This window comes from Trichoderma citrinoviride, assembly GCF_003025115.1.
Source record: "Trichoderma citrinoviride strain TUCIM 6016 unplaced genomic scaffold BBK36scaffold_6, whole genome shotgun sequence".
In the NCBI taxonomy this organism is placed as follows: Eukaryota; Fungi; Ascomycota; class Sordariomycetes; order Hypocreales; family Hypocreaceae; genus Trichoderma; species Trichoderma citrinoviride.
The window spans coordinates 1,264,761-1,287,352 of record NW_020194714.1 but is presented as its reverse complement, the minus strand read 5'-3'; the positions used below and the strand labels follow the sequence as shown (position 1 = coordinate 1,287,352).

General features: G+C 54.8%; 8 protein-coding genes across 8 annotated transcripts; 3 read left to right on the top strand and 5 right to left on the bottom strand.

The window, feature by feature from the left end:
- Window positions 1-860: 860 nt before the first annotated feature.
- Window positions 861-1,399, bottom strand: BBK36DRAFT_1199317 (hypothetical protein; the record flags this gene model as incomplete). Its single annotated transcript, XM_024897088.1, has 2 exons — window positions 861-1,060; window positions 1,132-1,399. 2 exons carry the CDS (start codon window positions 1,397-1,399, stop codon window positions 861-863), a joined length of 468 nt encoding a protein of 155 aa, XP_024750361.1.
- Window positions 1,400-1,911: 512 nt separating this feature from the next.
- BBK36DRAFT_1199306 (hypothetical protein) lies at window positions 1,912-4,389 on the top strand (the record flags this gene model as incomplete). Its single annotated transcript, XM_024897087.1, has 2 exons — window positions 1,912-2,133; window positions 2,197-4,389. Exons 1-2 carry the CDS (start codon window positions 1,924-1,926, stop codon window positions 4,387-4,389), a joined length of 2,403 nt encoding a protein of 800 aa, XP_024750360.1. The 5' UTR covers window positions 1,912-1,923.
- Window positions 4,390-5,436: 1,047 nt separating this feature from the next.
- Window positions 5,437-7,882, bottom strand: BBK36DRAFT_1199300 (hypothetical protein; the record flags this gene model as incomplete). The annotated part of the gene is made up of 2 exons (XM_024897086.1): window positions 7,107-7,882; window positions 5,437-7,033 (listed from the first exon to the last, which is right to left on the bottom strand). The coding sequence occupies exons 1-2, from the start codon at window positions 7,853-7,855 to the stop codon at window positions 5,437-5,439; spliced, it is 2,346 nt and encodes a 781-aa protein (XP_024750359.1). The 5' UTR covers window positions 7,856-7,882.
- A 2,129-nt stretch (window positions 7,883-10,011) lies between these two features.
- Window positions 10,012-13,522, bottom strand: BBK36DRAFT_1116988 (hypothetical protein; the record flags this gene model as incomplete). The annotated part of the gene is made up of 3 exons (XM_024890300.1): window positions 10,012-10,570; window positions 10,625-10,716; window positions 10,769-13,522. The coding sequence occupies 3 exons, from the start codon at window positions 13,520-13,522 to the stop codon at window positions 10,012-10,014; spliced, it is 3,405 nt and encodes a 1,134-aa protein (XP_024750358.1).
- A 422-nt stretch (window positions 13,523-13,944) lies between these two features.
- BBK36DRAFT_1199286 (hypothetical protein) lies at window positions 13,945-15,499 on the bottom strand (the record flags this gene model as incomplete). The annotated part of the gene is made up of 2 exons (XM_024897085.1): window positions 13,945-14,532; window positions 14,890-15,499. Coding segments are annotated over 2 exons (1,198 nt in total), but the record flags the coding sequence as incomplete, so codon positions are not given.
- A 312-nt stretch (window positions 15,500-15,811) lies between these two features.
- On the top strand, window positions 15,812-17,254 carry BBK36DRAFT_1135244 (hypothetical protein; the record flags this gene model as incomplete). Its single annotated transcript, XM_024892571.1, has 4 exons — window positions 15,812-15,866; window positions 15,909-16,392; window positions 16,452-17,081; window positions 17,148-17,254. The coding sequence occupies exons 2-4, from the start codon at window positions 15,909-15,911 to the stop codon at window positions 17,252-17,254; spliced, it is 1,221 nt and encodes a 406-aa protein (XP_024750356.1). The 5' UTR covers window positions 15,812-15,866.
- Window positions 17,255-17,711: 457 nt separating this feature from the next.
- BBK36DRAFT_1117604 (hypothetical protein) lies at window positions 17,712-20,318 on the top strand (the record flags this gene model as incomplete). The annotated part of the gene is made up of 1 exon (XM_024890371.1): window positions 17,712-20,318. The coding sequence occupies one exon, from the start codon at window positions 17,712-17,714 to the stop codon at window positions 20,316-20,318; it is 2,607 nt and encodes an 868-aa protein (XP_024750355.1).
- A 656-nt stretch (window positions 20,319-20,974) lies between these two features.
- Window positions 20,975-22,349, bottom strand: BBK36DRAFT_1118095 (hypothetical protein; the record flags this gene model as incomplete). The annotated part of the gene is made up of 2 exons (XM_024890432.1): window positions 20,975-21,004; window positions 21,102-22,349. The coding sequence occupies 2 exons, from the start codon at window positions 22,347-22,349 to the stop codon at window positions 20,975-20,977; spliced, it is 1,278 nt and encodes a 425-aa protein (XP_024750354.1).
- Between the last annotated feature and the right edge of the window lie 243 nt (window positions 22,350-22,592).

Sequence of the window (22,592 nt, the reverse complement as noted above, 5' to 3'; positions counted from 1 at the left end):
CCATGATATACCCCAAATCGTTCGTCGCCTCACCTGATGGAGGCCGCATCGTGATATCCTGGAACGCAGATAAGGGTCACCGGCTGGGCTGGTTGCGCATCTGCTGTCGCCCTCCCGCAAAAAGCAACGCCGATACGAAGACAAGGGGCCCGACCACAGCTCGTAACTGGGCTAACACTGCTAGGTAAGCGGATGAGACGCGATTCCACAGGAACTGTTCCCTGCCCCTGCTGAGGGCGCCCGAAAAAGGATTCCCCTTTGCCGAGAAAAAAAAAAACGTCATCGAGTCCCCACCAAGCAGCCTCAAGCCCCGTTCGCTCACCTCGATCCAGAAACCACGAGGAGGCAGTAATACGTCGTCGACAAACGCCTCTTCCGGACTTTGTTTGCTTTGCGCCCCCCCGGAGCTCTCGACTGCTCGTTCCGCCGTCTTTACCGAAAAGCCTCCCACTTGGCGCTACGGCTTGCTCTTATTCCCACAGGGGGTGTGAGGCGTTCGACATCCTCTCCGCTGAATGGTCCTCGTCCTGTCCACGCTGCTGTCCATACTGTACAGCCACGGCTCACTGCTTTGAACTCGCTCGGCGCTCGACAAATCCAAACCCACTCGTGCGCTCCACTCGTCTTTGTTCGCTCGATATATACAAGAAGAGCCTTTCCCGCTGCTGGTCCTAGTACGTACGTAGCAACTGCTTGCTGCGGACGGACAGGTCATATCAGCCCAATATGACTTCGAGTAAGTCCTTTCGCGCCACTCTTCTGCCGTCGTCTCTTTCCTTTTCCTCCTTCCGGTCCGCTTCGCAAAATGGCTCCGACTCGAAACCGAAAGCCAACGCCGACGCTTCTGTCCGAAATGCCCTTCACGACAATGGCCCGTCTTCAGCTTCACAGCCGGCCGAGACGTCGCCAAAAACCCTGGAGCCCGTCGTCGAGGGAAGCCCCGACGACGCAGTGTCTCCTTTGCCCAGATCGCGGAACCAAAAACCGAAGCCTTGGGGCGCTAGAATCTCATCCTTGATTCCGTCGCTCACAGTACAAACCACAGACCATCGTCCCGTGTCTATCCAGCGAAAGCCCATCTCAACCATGGCGCCACCGTCCGAACCACCACCGGTCCCCCCGCCTTCTTACGATCTTCCTCCTCCCCCGGCGCCTCTCGATCGTCCTCCTCCTCCTCCCCAGGGGCCTCCTCCTCCTCCTCCCCAGGGGCCTCCTCCTCCTCCGCCCCCTCAGGCGCAAGCATACTCGGTAGCCGAGTCGACCAGTTCATCGAGCTTGGCTGGTGATAGTCCGACTCTGTTTGAATCAGACCACCACAGCCGGCAGTCGGATACTTCTTCCTTTCCATGCCCGCAATACAGTCCTCCGATACCACCAAAGACAGATGTGTACGACCCATCGCCAGGAACACCAGCCGTGTCCTCTCAAATCTCTCTTCTTATTAAGCCTCAATCTGATATCATTAGCCCCGTGGACAAAAGCGAGCCTCCACAGACTGTCGAGCCCGCGCCATCCTCTCCCTCTGTGTATTCTGCAGCAAACACTCCCGTCGTTGACCAGGACGTACTTCCCGCCCTCCCTCGATTTGATTTCGACTCTCAGATCGACTCCCAGCTCCGCGTCAACCCGGTGATTATGGATCCGACGCCACCGTCACCTGAGCTGGATAGGTCGTCTTTCAGAGCAATTGATGAACGCATTGGACCGAACCCTAGTTCGGCCGAGCACGACGAGGCTTTCAGACACGAAGTGCCACGAAACGAAAATGGAAATGTTGAGCAGGATGCACACAGGCCACGAAGTATCTCATTCTCACAGCGAAAAGACTCTCTTCCTCCTATGCAAGGACTGAGAACTCGATCGACAGCGCCCTTGCCCGAACCTAGAGGTCGAAGCGTCTCTGCGCGGGTCAACTCGACGATCATGGACGGCTCAAGGCTATCTACGGCCCCCAACCTACGGCCTGTATCTGGTATCAGTCAGAGTCCAACCAGGAGAAAGTTGCGACGAAGCTGGATGCCGGGTAGATCCCGCTCCAACTCCATGGAGGCGAGCCACAAATTGGGAGCTTGGGTCATCTCTGAGGATAACCAAACCGAGTATAACACGGCTTTCCTGAAGAATGGAGAAAAGGTAGAGACGAATATACCGGTTCTTGTTTCACACTGATTAGCGATGGCTAACGATCAAAATCAGGTGCCCGAGCTCTGGAATGAGAACGGCGCAGTCCTTGTCTATCTGTACCCCAAATCTAGCGGGCGCGGACCCTCCTTTAAAGTACCAGAGTTTACTGTGAGCTCCTCACTCATTTTCAACGAGCTTATCCGAGCAGAGCTGGAGTCTCCGACAGCTGGGAGATCCAAGGCTAGAAATTCTACTGGAAGGGACAGCCTGAGCACTGATGACGCTTCGCGAGTCTCAACCCCGACGTTTTCGAGCGACAACTCTGGGGAGTTCCTGCATCTCTATCTCCCCTCCACGCCATCCAACGCCTCGACAAGTTCGTTGACGGTACCCGCGGAAACTGTAAACCCAGGAGCTGAGCTGGAGCGCTTGATTGCAATTCGGAATCTCTTCGCTTTTCTTACGGGACAGCCGCTTGTAGGAACACCGGCTCGGCCGAGGACGTTTGATGCCTTCCTCCAAATCTCTGATCTCTTGCAGGAGTTCTGCTTTGCAAGCGCAGATGGCTATACTTTTGGCAGTGCCGTCGACATGAGCTTTGGCTTCTACTCGGAGTCGCTGGGCCTTGCAGACTGTCGCCACAGCCGAGAGCAGACGTTGGAGGCGCTCATCTTGGGCGAACGTATGCGGTCAGTTGAGCTGTATAACGAGGCGTTTACGCATGCTGCAGGAAAATACTCGGCCATCATGGAGCTCAAATTGCCTCTGTTTCAACTGGTGTCCCCCGTCACGCGGCAGCGGCTGGAGCGAGCCCATTTCGAGCTTGTCAGCCGCCAACACAATGTGAATGAACATCTTGAACAGTTTGAGTTTCCGTCCCTGTTTGCGGGTATCGCAAACTCGTCATCTATACCCGAACTCAAGCAAGTTCGCTTCAAGATCTGGCGAAACTCATTTACCAAGATGAGGCACTTCGTCTTGAACTATTACAAGACTGCATTTGGCAGTTGGCCACCCAAAGCCAGCAGCAAAAAGAATCCATTTGCGGAGAGCGGCTTGAATCGAATCGTTCTCAAAACCCTTTACTCGGATCATTGTGCCCTCTACGACTTATTGGTGGATCGCAACAGCCTGACGTCGAGAGTCATTGACGAGGTACCGACGGTTTCCAAGGAAGCCGACGAGATGATTACATCGGCCCTTCGCAACATTGAATCTGAATTCGACCGTTCGAGGCCTCCTGTTTTGCCTCCTATTCCCTATGACCTTCCTCTGATTCCAACAATGGCGGCCATTCACGAGACGTACGACAAGCTCTCCCCACGAGAGCAGGCCAAGTTTGACAAGAAAGTCAAGGAGCCTGAGATGCTTCTGGTGTTGAACGCCGCCTACAACTACGACACGAGCAGCCTTCGACTTCCGTTTCTGGACGGCTTCAAGGAGTTTGAAGCTCGCGAGGCTAAAGGAAAGATGTCTCAGGATCTCGCCGACCAACGCATCGGCTACTTCCTCTTTCTCTACGTTGTTCTTCAATCGTTGCCTACACTGGTAGTCGATGCCCCAGACCTGAAGTTTACCGAGGGAGTAGAGTACTTCCTGTGCCAGCCGCCTATTGGTAACCCGCCCTGGGTTGATGACAAGCAGGTCCGGAAGATGTGGTACGAGGTCGCGGGCGGAGGCTACGTCGAGCTCTCTGCCGATGCCGTCATGTTCAGCGTCGAGGCCATCTATCACCGAAGTCACTGCTGGCTAGCTGCAAAAATTTGGGAGGAAATGGGCAACTCGGCAACTCCACCGCTCGAGGAGCCGGCCCTGGAACCTCTCGAGCCCCCTCGTCCAAATTTCCAGGCGGAAGACAGTGCATTCAACAACGGATCGGGCACCCCTGGCCACAGCTCCCCGTCGCCGCCTCCAGGATCTCCCCAGCTGCGCCCCCGAGCGCGCAATCTCTCTCCAGGTCACCGCCGTACCAGCAATGCGTACCGCTCGAGCATCGTAATGGGCCTTGAGCCTGTTCCTCTCGAGCCGCCCAATATCTTTGGTGCTCATCAGCGAAGTAGTTCTCTTGGCCCACGGCCACCAAGCAGCCGTATAAGCAACCGGAGCTCGTCTGTTGGGAACCTTGTGGGCATGAACACCCCTCGTGCTTCAAGACCAAGCTCTCCGGCCCGGGTTGCGGCAACAGCCGGAACGACCTTTGATGATATTCTGGGACAGCCAGACAAAAAGAAGCCTGCCCAAAAGAAGAAGAGTAGATTCTTCTAACCGCCGCACGTCTTCCTTTTTCCCATATTTCTTGTTTTTCTTTTTTTGTCTGTTCCCTCTTTTCCCTTTTGACTCGAACTTTTCTCACAGCCTCAATACACTCTCTTGGTGAATGACCGAGGCCATTCTCGGTGCCTCTTTTTCCTTTTAATCTTGTTCATTTTCCCGGTACTCACTTGCACATAAAAAAGTTGATCTATCTGTCGGGGCCAGGCATTCGGCGCTTCGGTTCTGTTTCTTGAGGGGTTCTTGCTACACATCCACATTTTAGATTTGGAAATGTTAATAAGGTCATACACGCTGTTGGCATGAAGCCACAGAGGGGCAGGGCAGGATATGACACTCGTTCTGGACAGACGGTGGTTCATCTAAAAACAGAGAGCAGGCATAATAAGCAAGCAAGCAGGCAATACGCGAGCAAGCAAAGCAAGCATGATTTATGAGAGTGGTTAGTTAGACAAGAGGTGCGTTTTGAGTACTTGACTGCTGCTGTTGACGTATAACAAATACATTGGCTTTGTTGTGTACAAGACTACCTTCCGTCATCATCATAATATACATTGGCTTTGTTGATGGCAAGACTACTCCCATCGTTTGAGCCATTGTTTGATGATGTCTCTTTTGATTTGGGTGCGATATGCCGCGAAACCCGGTAATTTTACATCTTGGGGCTTGGGTAAGGGATATAATGAGGTAGGTGAAAACGGTCCCGTGGCTGTGGAAGTGCTTCAATTCGAGTTCAAGGAGCGTGATCAAAGCTATTATTCTTATCGTGAGGTCGTAAATGCTCTCTCTCTTTCTTCCCTCTTAATCATATCCTCCCAGAATTCTCTCTGAGGATTATCTTGAGAGCATCCCTTGACGGTGTTTCCCATGTAATAACCAATTTGCTTCGAATCCAATCCAATCCACCTGCCATTAATCCAAAAGAAAAGCAAAACCAAAAAAAGACGAAACAAATCATTCATACTGAGGGCAAATCCTCATGTTGTGCCCCCGTTTCCCTCCGCAGAGAGAGAGGAAAAAAAAAAGATGTCCATTCCAAATTCACGCTTCAATCCGTCGCCATCTCCCCCTTTCGGTATGCCACCACTTCTCCTTCTCCTTCTTATCGGCCACCTCGCCCTCCTTCTGGTTCCAGCGCCCCGTGCATCCTTCTCTCCCGCCGGCGAGCGCCTCCCCGCCGTCGCCCACGAGATCAATCACGTCGACGAGGCCGCCCTGTTCGTCCGTGGCCCCGTCGTCGGGAAGCAGGTGGTAGGTGATTTTGCTGCCCAGGGTGCCGAGGAAGCCGGCCACGCCAAACGTCTGGGCGACCTGGCCGTCGTCGTCGGTGACGTTGAAGGTGAACCGGGGCACGTCGTGGGCGGCCTCGAGGCGGGCCTGGGCGGCGAGGCGAGCCTTGTGGAGGTCTGTCCCCGGGGACGAGGGCGCCGCGTAGATGGTTGCCGGGAGGGACATTGTCGTGGCGGACTTGTGGATGGGGGAGACGGGGGACGAGGGCGCGCTGAAGGAGCCCGAGGCCGGGAGGTTCGTGGTGGTGCCGCCGACGAGGGTGTTGTGGCGGTAGAAGCGGTCAGTGGGGAGGCAGATGTGGTGGACGGGGCGGCAGAGGGCTTGGAAGCGGGCCTCGGGGTCGTTGGGGGTCCGGAGGACGGCGAGGGCGGGGAAGCCGCCGGCCTCGATGCTGCGGGCGAGGATGTCGTCGGCGGAATTGGTGGTGGCCGGATGGCTGGTGATGTCCCAGTGCAGCTTGACGATGGACGCCGAGGCGAGGTAGGGCATCATCCAGAGCGCGAAGGAGTCCGTCTCGGGCATGACGGGGGGGAAGGACTGCGCGAGGGCGAAGACGCGGAGCGAGGGCAGATGGGAGAAGATGCGGGCGAGGGCCGGGAGGGACGTCAAGGGCGTGTGGCGGAGCTCGAGGCGCTCGAGGCGCGAGGTGTTGGCGCGGGTGGCGAAGGTGGTGAGGCCGCCGGACGTGATGCCGACGATGCGCGAGAGGATGAGGGACTTGAGCGGCGGGAGGGAGAGGAGGTTGTTGTCGTTGAAGGCGTTGGGCGGGAGGTTGCAGAGGTAGGTCAGTGTCTTGGAGAGGAGCCTGTGAGGAGCCAGCGTGGCGCCGGGTTGGCAGAGTATCGACAGCTTGGAGAGCGACGTCCAGTTGCGATGGCTGCTCAGGAACGCGTCTCCTTGGGACGGCTCCAGCATCGACGGGCCGCTCTGCCCCCGTTGCTTCGACGGCGAGTCCGTCCGCTGCTGCTGCTGCCCCTGAGGCGCCGGCGCCGGCTCCAGGATCCACGTCATGTCCTTGAGCGCCGTCCTCGTCGACAGCGCGTGGAAGATCTTCTTGAACGAGTGGTCGTAGTTTGGCGTCGGGCCCGACAGCCTCTCCAGCTTCGGACACGCCATCACGAGCGCGGCCACCCGGTCCTCGTACTGCTCCAGCCACAGCATGCCCTTGGAGGCGGACCAGTTCAGCGGCGGCTCCGGATGCGGGACCTTGAGCGAGCGGACCAGGCCGGCGATGTCGGGGTTGGAGCGGAGGGTGCGTCGGAGGAGGGCCATGCGGTTGCCCTGGTTCTGCTTGAACCTTTTCTTGTGGGCGGCTGAGTCTGAGCCGACGAGCTGTATGTCTTCATATCTGCGGCGTGTCCAACCATTAGCTGATTGAAAGACAGTGAAAGAGATGCAGGTATCAAAGGGATGTCACTTACAAGACTGCACGGGCGTGCTTATACCACCTCCGGCTGCACAAAGCGGCGCTGCACAGATCTCGCATCATACACGTCGCACAGCTGTCACTGCTCTTATCCAGGTGCAACCCCCTCAACGACCGGAGCACCAAGTCGAGCACCTCTCCTGGCAGGAGACTAAAGAGCTCGTCCGGCCGTCGATCAGGCCCGTTCTTGAAGGCCGACCGAATCGGCGACGTCAGGTAGACGTTTTCGCGCACCCAGCTGCTCGTCTCGAGGGTGTTGAGGTGCATCCTGTTCCCTACCGAGGCTGCCCGCTTCCTCGGACCAGTGATTCCTTCTTGAGCCAGAGGAGGCGGCGGCCTATAGACGGGGTTGTTGGTGTGACTGCCGCTTCCAGTAGCAGCAGCAGCAGCGGCAGCAGCACCACCGCGGCCGCCATTGTTCATGTTGTTGCTAGGAATTGCGTTGTGATTGTTATTGTTGTTTGCAGAAGAAGCGCCTGCCAGCTTCTGGGGTCGCTTCAACGCCGCGTGGAAGGCTTCCGGAGGGCCATTCTGGAATCTCGATGGTCCGTTCTGCTGGCCTGGATGCACTGGATATGCCGACGATTGACTCGCCGCCCTCGCCGTTCGGTTCACCCGTGGTACTTGCTCCTTGCTCGACGCTGCACCCGCGCCGTCGTCCGAATGCTCATCTATGGAATAGAGGTCCGCCGCGGTGAAGGCCGGAGGGAGAGGGAAGGCCTTGATGGTGGCTGTCGAGGTCATGATGCCGGGTCTCGCTGTCGTTTAGCATGTAAACATGCGGCACGCGGTTCATCCTGCAGAGGATAAAAAGAAAAGAGAAAAATTGCCGTACAGAAGGGGCAACTGCACCGGTAGCACGTGGAGAGAAGAAGAAGGAAGAAGAAGAAAACCCCGTGATGTCCAGCTGGACAATGTTCTTTGGGGGGGAGGACCCTTTGCCTCTTTCAACCGCGCGCTCTCTCTGGCTTGGTTCTCTTCCTCACGTCTGGCTCGCTTGTCAAACGTCTAAAAGCAAGCAACGATCAGCTGCCCGATCAGCGTCCCCTTCAAGGGTTTTGCAGAAGCGGACTACTAGCCGTAGCGAACCCTGGGGCAAAAGGGGCGGAGAAGCACGTCGTTTTTGATTGATTCTCCCGGGGTGGTCCCCCATGACGAAAGCCTGCGGGCAAGGCCTGTCTTTCTGCTCTTTATTGCATATCCCCCTCTGTGCCTGTCTCTCTGCGTCGTCTCTTGGTGCTAGTACCTTGGTAGTAGTAACCAGCAAAACTGCCACAAATAGGCCAGCTTTCCCCTCTTCGTTTTCGTCTGCCCTCTTCTTCCCAGTCTTTCTTATTCTTTCCCGTTCTTCAACCGCTATGACAACGATTAGCATGAAGAAATCTGGCCCGTCCAGCTGCACGAATCAATGGCTTGGTGTCCATTCTCGTGCATACAGAGTGGGGAGACCCTTTGACGCAGGTACGTGATGCTCGCGCATTGCAGACTGCCGAGCCCAGGCACAGGCACCGATCCAGGGGTAATTCACTTTTGTGGGCATTTAATCAAAAAAACGCCACCCCATCGCAATGCTTCCCGTGGGACAGAGACGCAGCTGCTCTGGGGCCCGCTAGCTTCGTATTGAATAATTTGCCCTTTCCACCCGAGACAAGGGACAAGGGGGGGACGACGGAGGTGGAGAGGCCGACAATTCGTGTTTTGCCTGGATCGGGAAGTGCCCAAGAGGGTTCCCCCCAGTAGTATGTGCTCCGTAGAACTGACGCTACCGTGCCGAAGTGGTATGTATTATTCATTGGTTGTGGGTGGAAGACCCTTGGCCAGGGCAGCTGTTTTTGCGTTCTTGGGCATTGATTGAGCCGGCCCTCACTTCCAAGACGAGGCAAGGCGATGGGATGCCATTACTAGTACCTGCCAGGTCCGACAGCTGCGAATGAAGAAATTGGCCCTTGCGGATGCGGATGCCCTCGCGGCTATCGTGTCGTGCTTCGTCCATGGCTAGTATTTGCGTATGGTGGAGCCCAGCCGCTCAGAAATCTTGGATTCTCGCGGGCGCGTCCTCGCCGTCTAGACTCGGGGCTGAAGAGCCTAGAACTCGCCATGTCCAGCCCTCCGCCGACGTGAAATGGAGCACAACGTCGACTGGCCATCGTCAAAGGCCCGTGCCCTGGACCAGCTCGCTCTGCTAGAGGGCTCTCCCGTCGATGTAGATTCAGCCTCAGGGCGCTTCTTTATGTGGCTGTCGCTGGCTCTAAGCCAAGAGGCGCACTCATCAAACAACGATGGCTGACAACGGCGCGTTCTCTGTAAGCTTCTTGACACGAGGCGCATCCGATCGAATGGCGTGTCTAAGCCATGACAAGGCATCGGGGCTGACTGGGGGCTTCACGAGTGTGTGTCCTAGCTGCATGGCGGAACGGCTGTTCAGCTTTCAGCAAGGCTCTCTTCCCCGAATGAAAGGTTGTCTCACTTGTGTTCTGCCTCACCCGCTTCGTATCCAGGGCACTGAATCATCAGCTTCCCGAATAGGCACGTCATCTCATTGTAATCTGAGTTAGGAACGTAATATTGTCCAATGATCTCGGCGGCATGCTTGATCTCCCTTCCAGAGGCATAATCCAATAAAACAGCGGAGGAATAAAAAAGACTTACATCTTCCTCGCTGAAAGCAAAGCGGCCAGACATCGAGTGACGAAACATCGGTCAATAAAAAAGTGAATCACCTCAAGCACAATTCAGTGAATACCGTAGCATCCACGATCTTCAAATTCACAATAGCAACGTCCCTTATAGTAATCACAAGTCAAACTCATGCCGACCTATAAATAGTCATCGGCTGGTATCACAACATCAAATCCCACCTGTACATCGATCCGAGATGTCGCTGTGTAACAGCCTCAACCTTAGTCAATTGCAAAACGAACTCGCCGAGCCGGCTGAGAATTTGCCTCTTTTTCGGATGTCGCTGCACTGTCGCCTGTCATCATTCCTTCAAATGGCCTCTTCTTAGGGCGTCCCGGCAATTCGTTGCTCGGAGCATGGTGCTCCTCCATAAGAATATCGTCATCAGGGTGCATCGTGACTCCGAAACCTCTTCCGAATACGGCTTGTGCAGTATGAAGCGTAGCCATCTGTGACTTGTAGTTGTCATTGCATGATGCCATCGGAGTGACCTTGGCATTTTTTATCCAGTTGAAGATTGACCGCACGTCCAGGATGGATTTCACTTGGCGATGCTCTGCCTGCGTCATGTCCCTCTTGCGCTCGAGTATGATTTCATCCAAGCTGTTCTTGAGCACGAGCGTTTCGACCCAGACTGGTTTCTTCTGACTGATTCGTCGTACACGGCCTATCGCTTGTGCCTCAACTTGAGGGTTCAAGACTGGATTGATAAAGTAGATTCTCGATGCCTCTCGCATGTCGAGACCAAATGCAGCTTGAGAAAGATCCATGAGCAGAACCCTATGCGCAGTTAAAGCCCGTCATTCCTGGAAGTTGTCAAGAAAAATCACTGACCTGAATTTTTCGTTGTGGTTAAATGTATTCACATACTGCGCTCTCCTTTCTGTCTTTAGGGATTTGGCGTAGATTAGATGCTGAATTTGAAGCTGCTATATGTCAGTATACTTTTTAATTCATCATTCTTTGACAGGTACGAACCACATCAAGCATGCTGGCTAAATACCATGCTACGTTCTCATTCTCGTAAAAGACAATGATCTTTTCTTCTTCCTGGTACTTGACCAGGTTGTCTATCAAGTAAGAGAGCTTTGCGGATACGGTGGCTGTGATCTTTGTCTGCTCAAGAGGTCCGGCGAGGCTTTCGGCAGCTATCGTTCTTGGCTCGATCCCATTGACCCCGTGAGAGCGAGCCTTCTTTGGGCTATCGTCTCCTAGCTTGGTGTTGCCGGCAAGTGTCTCTGAAGGCTTGTCTTTCGACCTGGAGTCCTTCTCAGGAGCTGCCGCACTCAGCAGTTTGGAGCGTTCAAGTGCGCCTTCGGATATCAGTTCGCCATTCAAAAGAGAGTTTAGCCTCTCTGCACTTCCAGCCGCGTTGTAAATTAGTTTCTGAAGGGACAACAACATGCTCGTGGAGGTACATATGTCGTCTTCTGAAGATGCACCGTCAAGCGACCACGACTCGCCAGCATTGCCAGGGAAGCCCGTGACTGACACGGCCATTTCGTGAAATTGATTTGTTAAGTTTCTCAGCTTGTTCCTCGTCGCTAAATGGCCAAACTCGATGGCTTCTTTGAGCATCGACTCATCCTCTGCACTGATGGGGATTTTACGCTCCGCCAAGAATTTCTCAGCAGTTTCCACTGATTTGGCAATTTCATCAGCGGTGAAGAAAGATCCTCCAAAGAAGCTCGCCTGCTTCAAGTTCTGGACGATCTGTAACAGAGCTTTTCTTTGCTTCTGGTGGAAGAAGTAGTCCGCATCTTCGCGCTGCGATTGGACGGAGTTGAATACAATCATCATGGAGAACAGGTTCAATGAAAGCTGATCCTGATAAGAACCGTCAAGAACAACAATCTTCTCGTTCACTGATGGCAGAAGAGTGCCAATCTCCGATATGCGATGGCGAATAATGAGGGAATTGAGCGTGGATTCCAAACAATCCCATCGACCTTGGCTCCTGGCGTTGTGTTTCGGGAGCATCAGATAGGTGGTCCAGTCGGCCAATGTATCACCACTGTCGACAAACGTGTTGGCCCATGGCCGTGCTTTGAGATACAACGCGGTGATAGCTCCAATCCTCTCGAGATCCTTTTTCTCAAGGTCAGTCGAAGATTCGTTAGCCTGGTTTGTTGCACTGTTCGGGGATGGGGCTTGATGGCCATTTGAAACGTGTGAAAGCGCTGCTGCAGCGTCAGGCTTTTCAACTCCATACAGACCATGCGATGGAGTTCCAGTGACGATCCAGCGAGAGGAGAAATGCATCAAATCTAGGCCAATCAGAAGATTGCTCCTGTTGCTCATTCTCGAGTTGCCCAACTTGTGGCCCTCGTCCACAATGCACCGCTTGAAATGGATGGACGAGAAGACAGAGGTCTCCATGCCTCCAAACTGTTTCTGAAGCATCTCAAATCTAGTCTGAGAAAAGAGAAGGATGTCATACGTCAAGATCTCCTCGCGCGATGGAGTCTCAGTCTGCTTTCCAAGGACCAGCACCTTGAGCCCCTCGCTGTGTTTCTGAATCTCCTGTTTCCACTGAGCGACAAGGTTGTTGGGAACAATAACAACCGAGGCCTGACTCAACCATATCTTCTTGGGTGGCACATGGCATGGAGTCTTGTATCGGCTACCACGGCGTGGTTCTGGGGCGGGGAGGAAATAGTGCCCGGGATTTCTTGAAAGGGCGTCGTTGCAGTGGCTGAACTCGTAACCATAGTGATTTCTCCACGCTTCGAAATGGGACTTCCAAGGAACGGCGTGGCGTGTAGCACATGATGCTGCCATGTCCGCCAGAGATGCAATCCTTCGTCTGATCGGCGGTTCGCCGGCTTTGTAAAAGTCGGGCGGGCTTGTGGGCAAATGCATCGTCGCGAGTATCAACGCAAGGCAGATCACTGTTTTGCCCGAGCCCATCTCTTCTGCCAGGATACCTCCAGATACTGCATCGTAATAGCGTGGCTCCAACAGGACTGTGCCGGTGGCTGGATCCAGATACCAAGACGAACCACGTGTGTCTTTCAGATGCAACAGTCGCGGGTCAAGATTCTGACCGGGCTGTGCCTCCTTCTGTAGCATCAAGGCTGCGGATCTTCTTTGGTAGAGATATAACTCGGTTTTGAGCCCAGGCACTGTGCTTTCCATGAGGTTGTGCATCGCATCCTGCGTGTATGGCTCAGATATAGAGCTCGCATCTGGGCAAGGCGAGGGAATGGTGTTGAATAGTTGCAGGAGAGATATGTCTTTATCACTGTTGGCAGAGTTTGAATCTCCGAGGACGGGAAAACCACTCTCATCTGGCTCCTTGACGGCTTTCCAGGCGCATGGTGAGTAGTCGAGGGAGCGGAGGACTTGGATTCTCGTCTTCTGCAAATTTGAGTCGGAGCGATCTACCGAACGACGCAGAACGTCATCCGGAAGCAGATACACTCTGACGAGTCCAAGCTGCTCTTTCACGGTGCTCACGCAGAATTCAAGCTTGCACCAGCGGGCTTGAAACAACTTGCTAAGCGGCAGAAGCTTAGAAGAGCTGAGGAGCGATTCCTGGACGTTGGGATGGAGATGCGGCGTATCAGATGCAGTAACATTCGCGCCACCGTTCGAAGTACCGTCAGGTCGAGAAAAGCCTCTCCAAGTCCGATGTTCTCTGGACAACCAGACTTCTGGGTTGATGTTGCTCTCATGCTGTGAAATCCCAATGCATCCAACAGGAATATACGGAACCGGTTGCGAAGGCATGGTGCTGCCGGAGTTGATCGTCCTGTCACGTCCTCCTCCTCAAATCCAGGCCATGGGACGATTTCAAGAGACTGATGCCGTGAAGTCGTCTTTAGAGATCTTTGGCATCACATTTCGATAGGATAACGTGATGCTGTGTGAATATGTTGGGAGATAAGCGTTGGAGGGAATGAAGGAGAAGTTTCGGGGTTAAGATCTGATCCTTCCCTGAACATATCGGAGTGCTGCCTACTACAGTGTCGATTCTTAGGCTAAACGGTAACCGCGATTCACGCTTGCGTGAATAAGCACAGTGCGCAATATGCCACCCATCGTCTTCGATTCTCGCTCCTTCAGGCTGAATACAGTATGCTCTTATTCACTCCAATAAGATGCATTGAGACGTATATAACTCCCTTTGAAGCTTTTCGTAATCTTTCGTTCTATTCCCAACGCTCTAGTAAACCGACATGCCATTGCTGAAATAGCCGCTCAGAGGCGGGCATCAAGCTGTTACTCTCCTGGAGAACCTGCCGAGCTGTCTTGATAGCAGCAGCTGGGAAGCTAATTTCCTGGACGCCTGAAGTCATGGAATCGACGAGGCTGTTCCCTTGCTCTACATCAATATCTTGGTACAGAATCTTGATCGCCGTCCGTCTTCCTTCGCGCAAGGTAGATGTATACACGACATTGGCATTGAGTACCCAGAGGTTGAGAGACTGGGTCTGTTCCAACTGCGCAGTTGTATCAAACGTATGTGATGCCACGACCGACTTCGATGAGCCTGACCGGGATATGGTCGCTATCAGAGTCGCTGCCAGGCACTCTGAGCTGCTTGGGGCCTTGCTGGGCGAAGCGGTTTCGCAAGCCACTTGCCACTTGAACAGGGTTATGGATGATGCCAGAGCATTAAATAGTCCTATTTCCGAAGCGCAAGCCTTGCAAGAGATACTCAGCGGCTTCACTGGATCAGCTCCGTCAATGGCTTCTTTGCTGGTATCGAAAGAGGAATCCGTGCTGGGGCGAGAGAACTGCTGGCGGTAAGCTGAACCGTCCTACGGGGCGGGAAACGAATACAATACGACCAAGTTTACGTAGATGATGAATATATCTCCTTTCATCTCCCGAATCCCACATCTCTGGAAATCTGGATGAAAAAGTAAGAGACTGCTTTAACAACTCCGATGCTTAACCCGTTCTCGCTAAAGAAGGGTACCAGCACCAGAGTTGCCCACGGCGAACCATGGGAAAGCAACGCATTCTTCTTGGGGAATTGTATCGGTGGCCGGGTCACTGAAGGTGTTTCCACACTCGACTGGGCCACCTTCTCTTTCCCCGTCGTCTCCGGGAAGGCAGAGAGCAACGTGGGGGCGCTGGTGATGACTTACCGATAGACCGTCACAGTCCGACTCCGAAAACATCAAGGAAGTGAGGTCCACAAACCCGATCCCAGGCTGGGCGGTGATTGTGCTATTGGCTCCGTATCCGCGCTTGGACAGCGCGTCGCCGTCGTGATGCTCGTGCCCGTGGTCGTGAGGCTTATGGCAGTGCCAGAACTCCATCATCTCTGCCCAGTTTTCGCTGGGTAAATCTTTCCATGACTCTATACGGCCTCGTTGTACAATCTCAACGCCGCACTTCCGGCAACATATACTAGAACCGACCTTGAGGTCCGTAGAACTCCAAGGTATTGACTGGTTCTCAGCAGAGAATCTTGTCGATTGCGTTTCGGTGGCTGGTACTGGCAGCCTCCAGGCCAGCTCTTGCGAGCTGCTCCCCGGTATGGGAATCGTGGAGCGCACGAGAACACTGGCTGGAAGATCTAGTGCTTTAACTTCGCCTTTGTGATGCACCTGAATGCGGCGGCCATCATCGAGGATCTCGGCCTTGGTCGTCGAATCCGACGGCGACGAGAGCGTGGCTCGGACCGACACTTGTCTGATGTTGGAGAGCAGCTCGGCATATATGGAGCGGATGGCGGTGTCTGATTGCGCCATATCCAGCTCAGCATTGATCTGCCGGCAGAAGTTCTCTTCAAGGTGCGCTGCGACAGGTGGAAGAGAGATGTCAAGTTGGTCAAGGCTGAAGGCCGCGGCTACAGTACTGGAGCTTGAGGCTGGAGTTGAGGCTAAGCGATTTCTCTTGTGGCTGGAGCTCAAAGTACCCGCTGTAGCACAAAGACGCGACGCGTGACTTGTTGCGTCACTGACTAACGGCTGGGCAGGCGCAGAGCAGAAGCTCCACCATGATGCCATCCCCACATAATGCGGCCAGGACGGAACGATTCCATGATCCTTGTCAGCGAAGTACTACTTTGTTGTATTCTTTGCCCCAACAACTGCCCTGGGAGTTTGACGATATCTTCTTCTGAATCACTTCTTTCGTCTTCCTTCTCATACCAGCAAAGATGTCGGGCATTCTTTCGTATATTCCTGGTGCGAGCCTGCTGGTGGGCGGCAGACCCAAGGCCATTGATCTGCCATCAGTCGAGATTCATCACATCGAAACAATTGCTGATAGACGGGCTCGATGTCTGAAGCACCTGCTGAAGGCAAACCATGCCAATTATGCCATACTCTTCAACAATCTCCGGTTTGACAACCACAATGTCCACATCCTCAGCTCGGCCTATCTGCTTGGGGCAAATGAGAACCAGCTGCATGACATTTACAATGACGAGATCCAAGATCTAGTGCCCTGGGAGCCATCGCCATCCGAGCTTATTGATGAGGATTGGAGAGATTTCTTAGGAGACAAAAGGTATCAGAGGGCCTTTTTGGATTATTTCGAAGATAAGCTTGCCATGGAGTTTGCATATGATTGGAAGCAGGAAATGCAGCACTTCCTGTTCAGCGGCGAAGAGCCGCTGTTTCATGGCTTGATAGGCGGGCGTAAGAGTCCCCAAGGCGATGCTGGTTATGGCGATGTAGTCGCAGCTAACAATTGACAGTTGGCCATCCGCTCATCCACCTCGGGTATGCATATGAGGTCGACAGCAGAGAAGTTGCCATGGAGGCGCTTGCTCTCACATGCGTCCAGTACAACTTCTTCCACAAGTATCTTGACAATCGCGCATATACCAGGCCGTCTCCGCTCAAGTCCAAGGCACCGTTGGACCTCCTGACTCAGCTGTCCAAGGATGACAGGTTTGGCAAAGCACCGGAGGATCTTGGCGACCTGGAGGAGTTCCTCGAGAAGAACGAGTCGCCGTTCCTGGAGTACTGGAACGGATGGGATGTTGATGACGACCCTAAGAAACAATTCGAACTGTCTCAAGAGGCAGCCGTCGCGCTGTTGGTGGCCACCGTCCCACCTGGCACCCACGCATACGACTTTTTTATCGTTCACCTCTTGACTACCAGCCATGCTGTCCGGATTCTTCTGCCATTTGTGCCACCAAAACACCACGTTACTCTGGTAAGGGAGTGGTGGCTCTTGGTTCTGGCCATGTTCATCGTCAGGGGCCGGCCCTTGCCGGATCCTGACAATGTGGAGAGCGATTTGAAGGGAAAGAATTGGAAATACGTGGCAGACAAGGCGCTGAACTCGGCATGGTCAAAGGACGCACATTTCGTCAAAGGTACGATTTCACCCTGGCGTTACAGCTGCAAGCAGAAGGCATGAGCACTGACACTGATGTCCACAGCGGTACGAGCCATGAAGGAGGCTGCTCGGACATGGGGTGATGTTCACGAGCGCTATCTTCGAGCTGCAGTGACCTTTGTGGAGAATTTCCATGGATGGGTTCGTTGAACGGGCGAGGGTCTTTACTGAGTGAATGAACTGGACAGCCGCAGAATGGATTATGAGGCATGGATTACGCATGTGACGACAAATTGTACATGAAATATGAGGCTTAGGATAGTCTATGTTCTCAATTCCTATTGTAATTGCTGAAATCTCTATAGAGATCGTATCGGGCAGAGGAGGTGATGCACTGATGCTTATCGTGCTCCTTCAACTTGAGCTGCCTGGTGACTGCCTAATGGACATACAGTGCAATTGGCCAACACTAGCATACTGCACTGTACGCGAACTACTCGTCCAGCTACGCATGTCGAGATCGCAAAACGTTTCTTCAGCATCAACTTCAGACTCTCTTTACTTGTACCCCCTTCAACGCCCTCTCTGGGTGGTATTCGGCCTACGGTGTGCCCCGTGCTCTGGCCTTGCATGATATTCTCACAGCACCGATGATACAGTCGCGTTAATGGCACCGCCTGCGAAGCGTCGCCGGCGGAATACCGTTGAGGCGTCCGACGATGAAGACGAGCAACCCAAGGCCAATACCTTGACAAATTTCCTTCTGTCTTCGCCCAGCTCGCCGGCAAAGGCCAGAGCGCCCACAGCGTCTCCGAGTCCCGCGAAAAGAAAAACGGCCAATGGCCAACAGCCGCCCAGCAACGGCAGCCCTCTCCGGCCGTCGCGATCAGTCAAGAATGGCACGAGCTTCAGCCCTAAGAAGACCAGGGCCGCGAGCAGGGTCGACGACAAGGGGAAGACGGCAGATTTGAAGACGCTCTTTTCCAAGCAGGCACAGAAAGCGACGAGGCCGCGCGTGGGAGCCGATAGAACGACGGAACCGATAGACGACTTGATTTCCGATCCCATATCCGACGATGACGAGATATCAGAGCGCAAGGCTAGCTCCTCCAGCTTGATCGGGCAGCATGTAAGGAAGCGGTTAAAGGGCACCAGCGGCGCCGACCTGCCCGTCGCCAGTGGCTCGTTGACCATGAGCCCAAGGTTCCTTAAGCCCAGTCGGCCGGCAGGTATAGATGCATTGAACGATGATTTGCGGCCGTGGTCGGAGCGATTTGGCCCGCGGAACCTAGACGAGTTGGCCGTACACAAGAAGAAGGTGACAGACGTGAGGAGATGGCTTGAAGACGTCATGGGAGGCCGGATGAGACAGCGGCTACTGATCTTGAAAGGCGCCGCCGGCACTGGAAAGACCACGACGGTCCGTCTCTTGGCAAACGACATGGGGTGCGAGATTCTAGAATGGAAGAATCCAGCAGGCAATGCAGTAAACGGCTTCGTCTCGGCGTCCTCGCAGTTTGAAGATTTTCTGGGACGAGGAGGAAAGTTTGGTGCTCTGGATCTGGAGGACGCTGAACCATCGTCCACGCCAGCGAGCTCAAACAAGCCCTCGCAATCACAGCAACCAAGTAGCAATGGCAAGAAGATTATTCTCATTGAAGAGTTTCCCAACACCTTCTCTCGAAGCTCGACAGCTTTATCTTCTTTCCGGCGCACCATCCTACAGTATCTGGCTACACAAACACCATCTCTACATGCCTTTGGCCACCAGAGACCAGCGGATCCCATCACACCCGTTGTACTCGTGGTGTCAGAGACGCTGCTGACGACGACGTCTGCTTCAGCCGATAGCCTGACCGCCCATCGACTGCTCGGACCCGAGATTCTGCGCCATCCAGGAGTCGGGCTCATCGAGTTCAATCCGATAGCGCCATCGTTGCTGGCGAAGGCTTTAGAGGTCGTCGTGCAAAAGGAGTCGCGAAAGTCAGGGCGTAGGCGAACGCCAGGACCGCTGGTTCTTAAGAGGCTCGGCGAGATTGGGGACATTCGCAGCGCTATTTCGTCGCTCGAGTTCCTCTGCCTGAAGGGAGACCAGGACGCCGACTGGGGATCCAAGGTGACGTTTGCAAAGCAGAAGAAGGGGGCGAAGGATGGCATCCCCCTCACGCGTGGCGAAGAAGAGAGCCTTGAACAGATATCTCAGCGCGAAGCCAGTCTGGGCATCTTCCATGCTGTTGGTAAAGTGGTGTATAACAAGCGTGACGAGATGCCGTCCAACGATCCTGCAGAGAAGCTACCGGGCTACCTTTCACAGTATTCGCGCCCGAAGCCATCACAAGTGTCCGTCGATACGCTGGTCGACGAGACGGGCACCGATACGCACACATTCATCTCGGCTCTGCACGAGAACTACGTGCTATCCTGCGAAGGCACGGACCCTATGGACCTTTCGACCCCGATAGATTATGTCAACGAATGCATCGAGTACCTTTCACTGGCTGATCTGCTCAGCCCTTCTCGGGACGTCTTCTTTGGTGGACGCGGGGGCTATGGGGGGACCTTTGGAGGAGATTCGGCCAGTCATGTTCTTCGCCAGGACGAGATTACGTTTCAAGTTGCGGTGCGCGGCATGCTGTTTTCGCTGCCTAATCCAGTCAAGAGAAAGACGTGGACCATGCAAAAGGGCAGTGATGCGTTCAAGATGTTTTACCCCACGAGTCTCAAACTCTGGCGAACAAAGGAGGAAATTGAGGGCTTGATTGACGTTTGGTCTGGGAAAGTCCTCAGGGGCGAGGCTGAACTTCCGACGAGGAATATCATGGACGGTGCCAGCATCTTTCGCCGCAACCAACCCTCTGGGGTCTCGAATCAAGACCAGAAGCCAGCGGTCAAGGAGCGCGAAGCCCGTCAAAAGGCAGAGCCGCGCGACAGTCCTCCGGTACCTACGCTCGGCAGCACGGCTCGCCGAGAACTGCTCCTCGATCGACTCCCGTACATGGCACAAATTGCTCGGGGCTGCAAGCCGGGGTCATCACGCCAAAAGGACCTTGAAAAGATTGTTTCCTTTTCCGGCGTGAACGTGGCACTCGACGACGACGAGTCTGATGTCGATGAAGATGCCACGACGACGACGACGGGAGAGACGTGGGCGACGGACAAGCCCTCGGAGGAGATCAGTCCCCGGAAGAAGAGGGTGGGCATCAAAACTGGTGGTGCTGTTGCGGGGATGCTGAAACAGAAGCTTGTTTTGAGCGATGACGATATTGAGGATTAACGAAGGGGCTGCTGGTGTTTCTCATGTTTTTTTCACGGATGGAATGATTTTTTTTTGTCTTGCCTTTTCTCCCTCCCTATCTTTCTGTTTCCACTTGATTTGCTTGAGGAGATGGGGGAGCGCATGGGAAGAACGTGGAATTTATGACGCCCCAGGTTAAGGGGGCTCTAGATCGGGGCGTCTTATAAAGGGGGGGCAACCTGTGGTATGGGATTTGTTTGCAGTTGATGGTATTTCCACATGGAGGAAGCCATTTTGAAAGTTTACATCTACACAAGGGGGGCGTCACCTCGAAGAAGTGATGTGAGAAAGATAAGGTAGCTCAGATAGATAGCCAGCCTGGCGTAGCTCCAAGCACCTTGATGGAAGCTTTCACTCCCACTAGGGACATCATGTAGTTCTGTCTAAGTGATTTACCTTCCGAGGGGGATGGGGGGTTTCAAACAAAAGCATGAAGAAACGCAAATTGAACGACGACGAGGATGATAAGAAAGCCCCTGCAGGTTTGTATAACATTTGTATCATTGCCACAATAGAAAAGTGAAAAAAGCCCACCAGACGCCGTTGCATAATCTCTTTGAATCCCAAAAACGCCAAAAGATGCCCATCTCGCTCTCGTTCCCTCTACTACCCTCCTGTTTGCATATGCACACAACTCACGAGACTAGATTTGCCGCGACAAAAGCCTAAACGCATCATCAAAGGTTCCCTAAGTCAGCCAAAAAAAGATTTATAATGAAAAGGGGACAGCCCTGAGGGAGAAGGGGAGAAAAAAAAACTTACGGGAAACTCCTTTTGCAGCGAATTAATCACACTCTCGACATCCTCGGCCAAGCCCTCGACGTTGGCGTCCCACCGCCGCAGCTCCTTGTTGGCCACGAGGTCGGCGCGGCGGCTGCCCTTTTCGCCCGAGGCCTCGCCGCCCTGCTGGAACCAGACGGTGCCGTCGAGCTGGTCCATGCGGCCGACGAGGCGGCCCTGCTCAATCATGCGGGCCGTCGTCTCCTCGGCGTTGGCGGCGTCGAGGCCGAGCAGCTCGCCGAGGGCGTCGAAGCGGATGTTGTTGTAGAGGCGCGAGACGCCGAGCAGGTTGTGCTCGACGACGGCCTTGGCCAGGACGGTGGAGCCGTCGGCGGTGGTGGCGAGCTGGTGCGGCTGCAGGCCCTCGGCGAACTTGTCGACCTCGGCGGGCGACAGCAGGCGGTCGAGGAACATCTTCTCGAGGATGCCGAACTCGGCGAGCTGGGCGGAGCGCTCGTCCTTGTAGAGGCGGCCGAGGATGCGGCTGCGCATGGGCCCCGCGGGGGCGAGGATGGCGCACTTGACGGCCATGCTCAGCGTGTGCAGGCGCTCGTCCTCGGCGACGGCCGGGAAGAAGCTGATTTCGTGGTAGCGCTGGGCGGCGAAGAGGAAGTCGCGCTTGGCGTCCTGGATGCGGGCCTGCGACAGGCGGAAGTGCAGGTTGAGGTCCGGGTCGGAGACGGTGTGCATGATGTTCTTGAGCTTGTTGACGTAGACGTCGGCGGCGGTGTCGTCGCCCACCTCGAGGTAGTTGCGCACGATGCGCACCCACACGCGCGCCTTGTCCTCGTCCGAGACCTTGCGCTGCGAGCTGTCGAGCGGCATCTCGGCCAGCGCCTTGGCCGCCTCGAGGAAGTCGTCGCGGTTCTCGTGCGCCGTGGCCAGCAGCTCGTAGATGGTCGCCGCCGCGTCAAAGTACGACGACGGCTGCGCCGCGAGCTTGCCCAGCGTGCGGGTGCCGACGTCGATCCACAGCTGCTCGCTCTCGACGCCCTTGAGGGTGTTGACGAAGGTGGTCAGGAACGAGCGTGAGGCGACGAGGCCTGGGCTCTGCCGGAAGAAGGAGTCGAAGACGGCGTTGAGGTCGGCGGCGGTCGGGGCGTTGGGCGCGGCGAGCGAGTGGATGTCGGCGAGGATGGACTCGTAGCGGGCGGCGGCGGCGGCCTTGTCGTCGCCAGAGGCGGATTCCGCGTTGGCGATGGCCGCGGTGATCTTTGGATTGGGCTCCATGGCGGGCTGGATCTGGAGGGAGATGGAGATGGAGGTTTGGGAAGGATGAGGGAGAGTCGGAGTTGGGTTGGAGTTGAAGACGAGGTTGAGGTTCGGTGGTTGAGTCGACGTGCATTTGGCGGGGCAGCACCGAGCTATAGCGGGGTACCCAGTACCTTACCTTAGTCTAATGGAGAGCTCCCAGAGGTCAACGCAGGCAAACACACGAGATACCAGACAGTACGGCAATCACATGCACACATG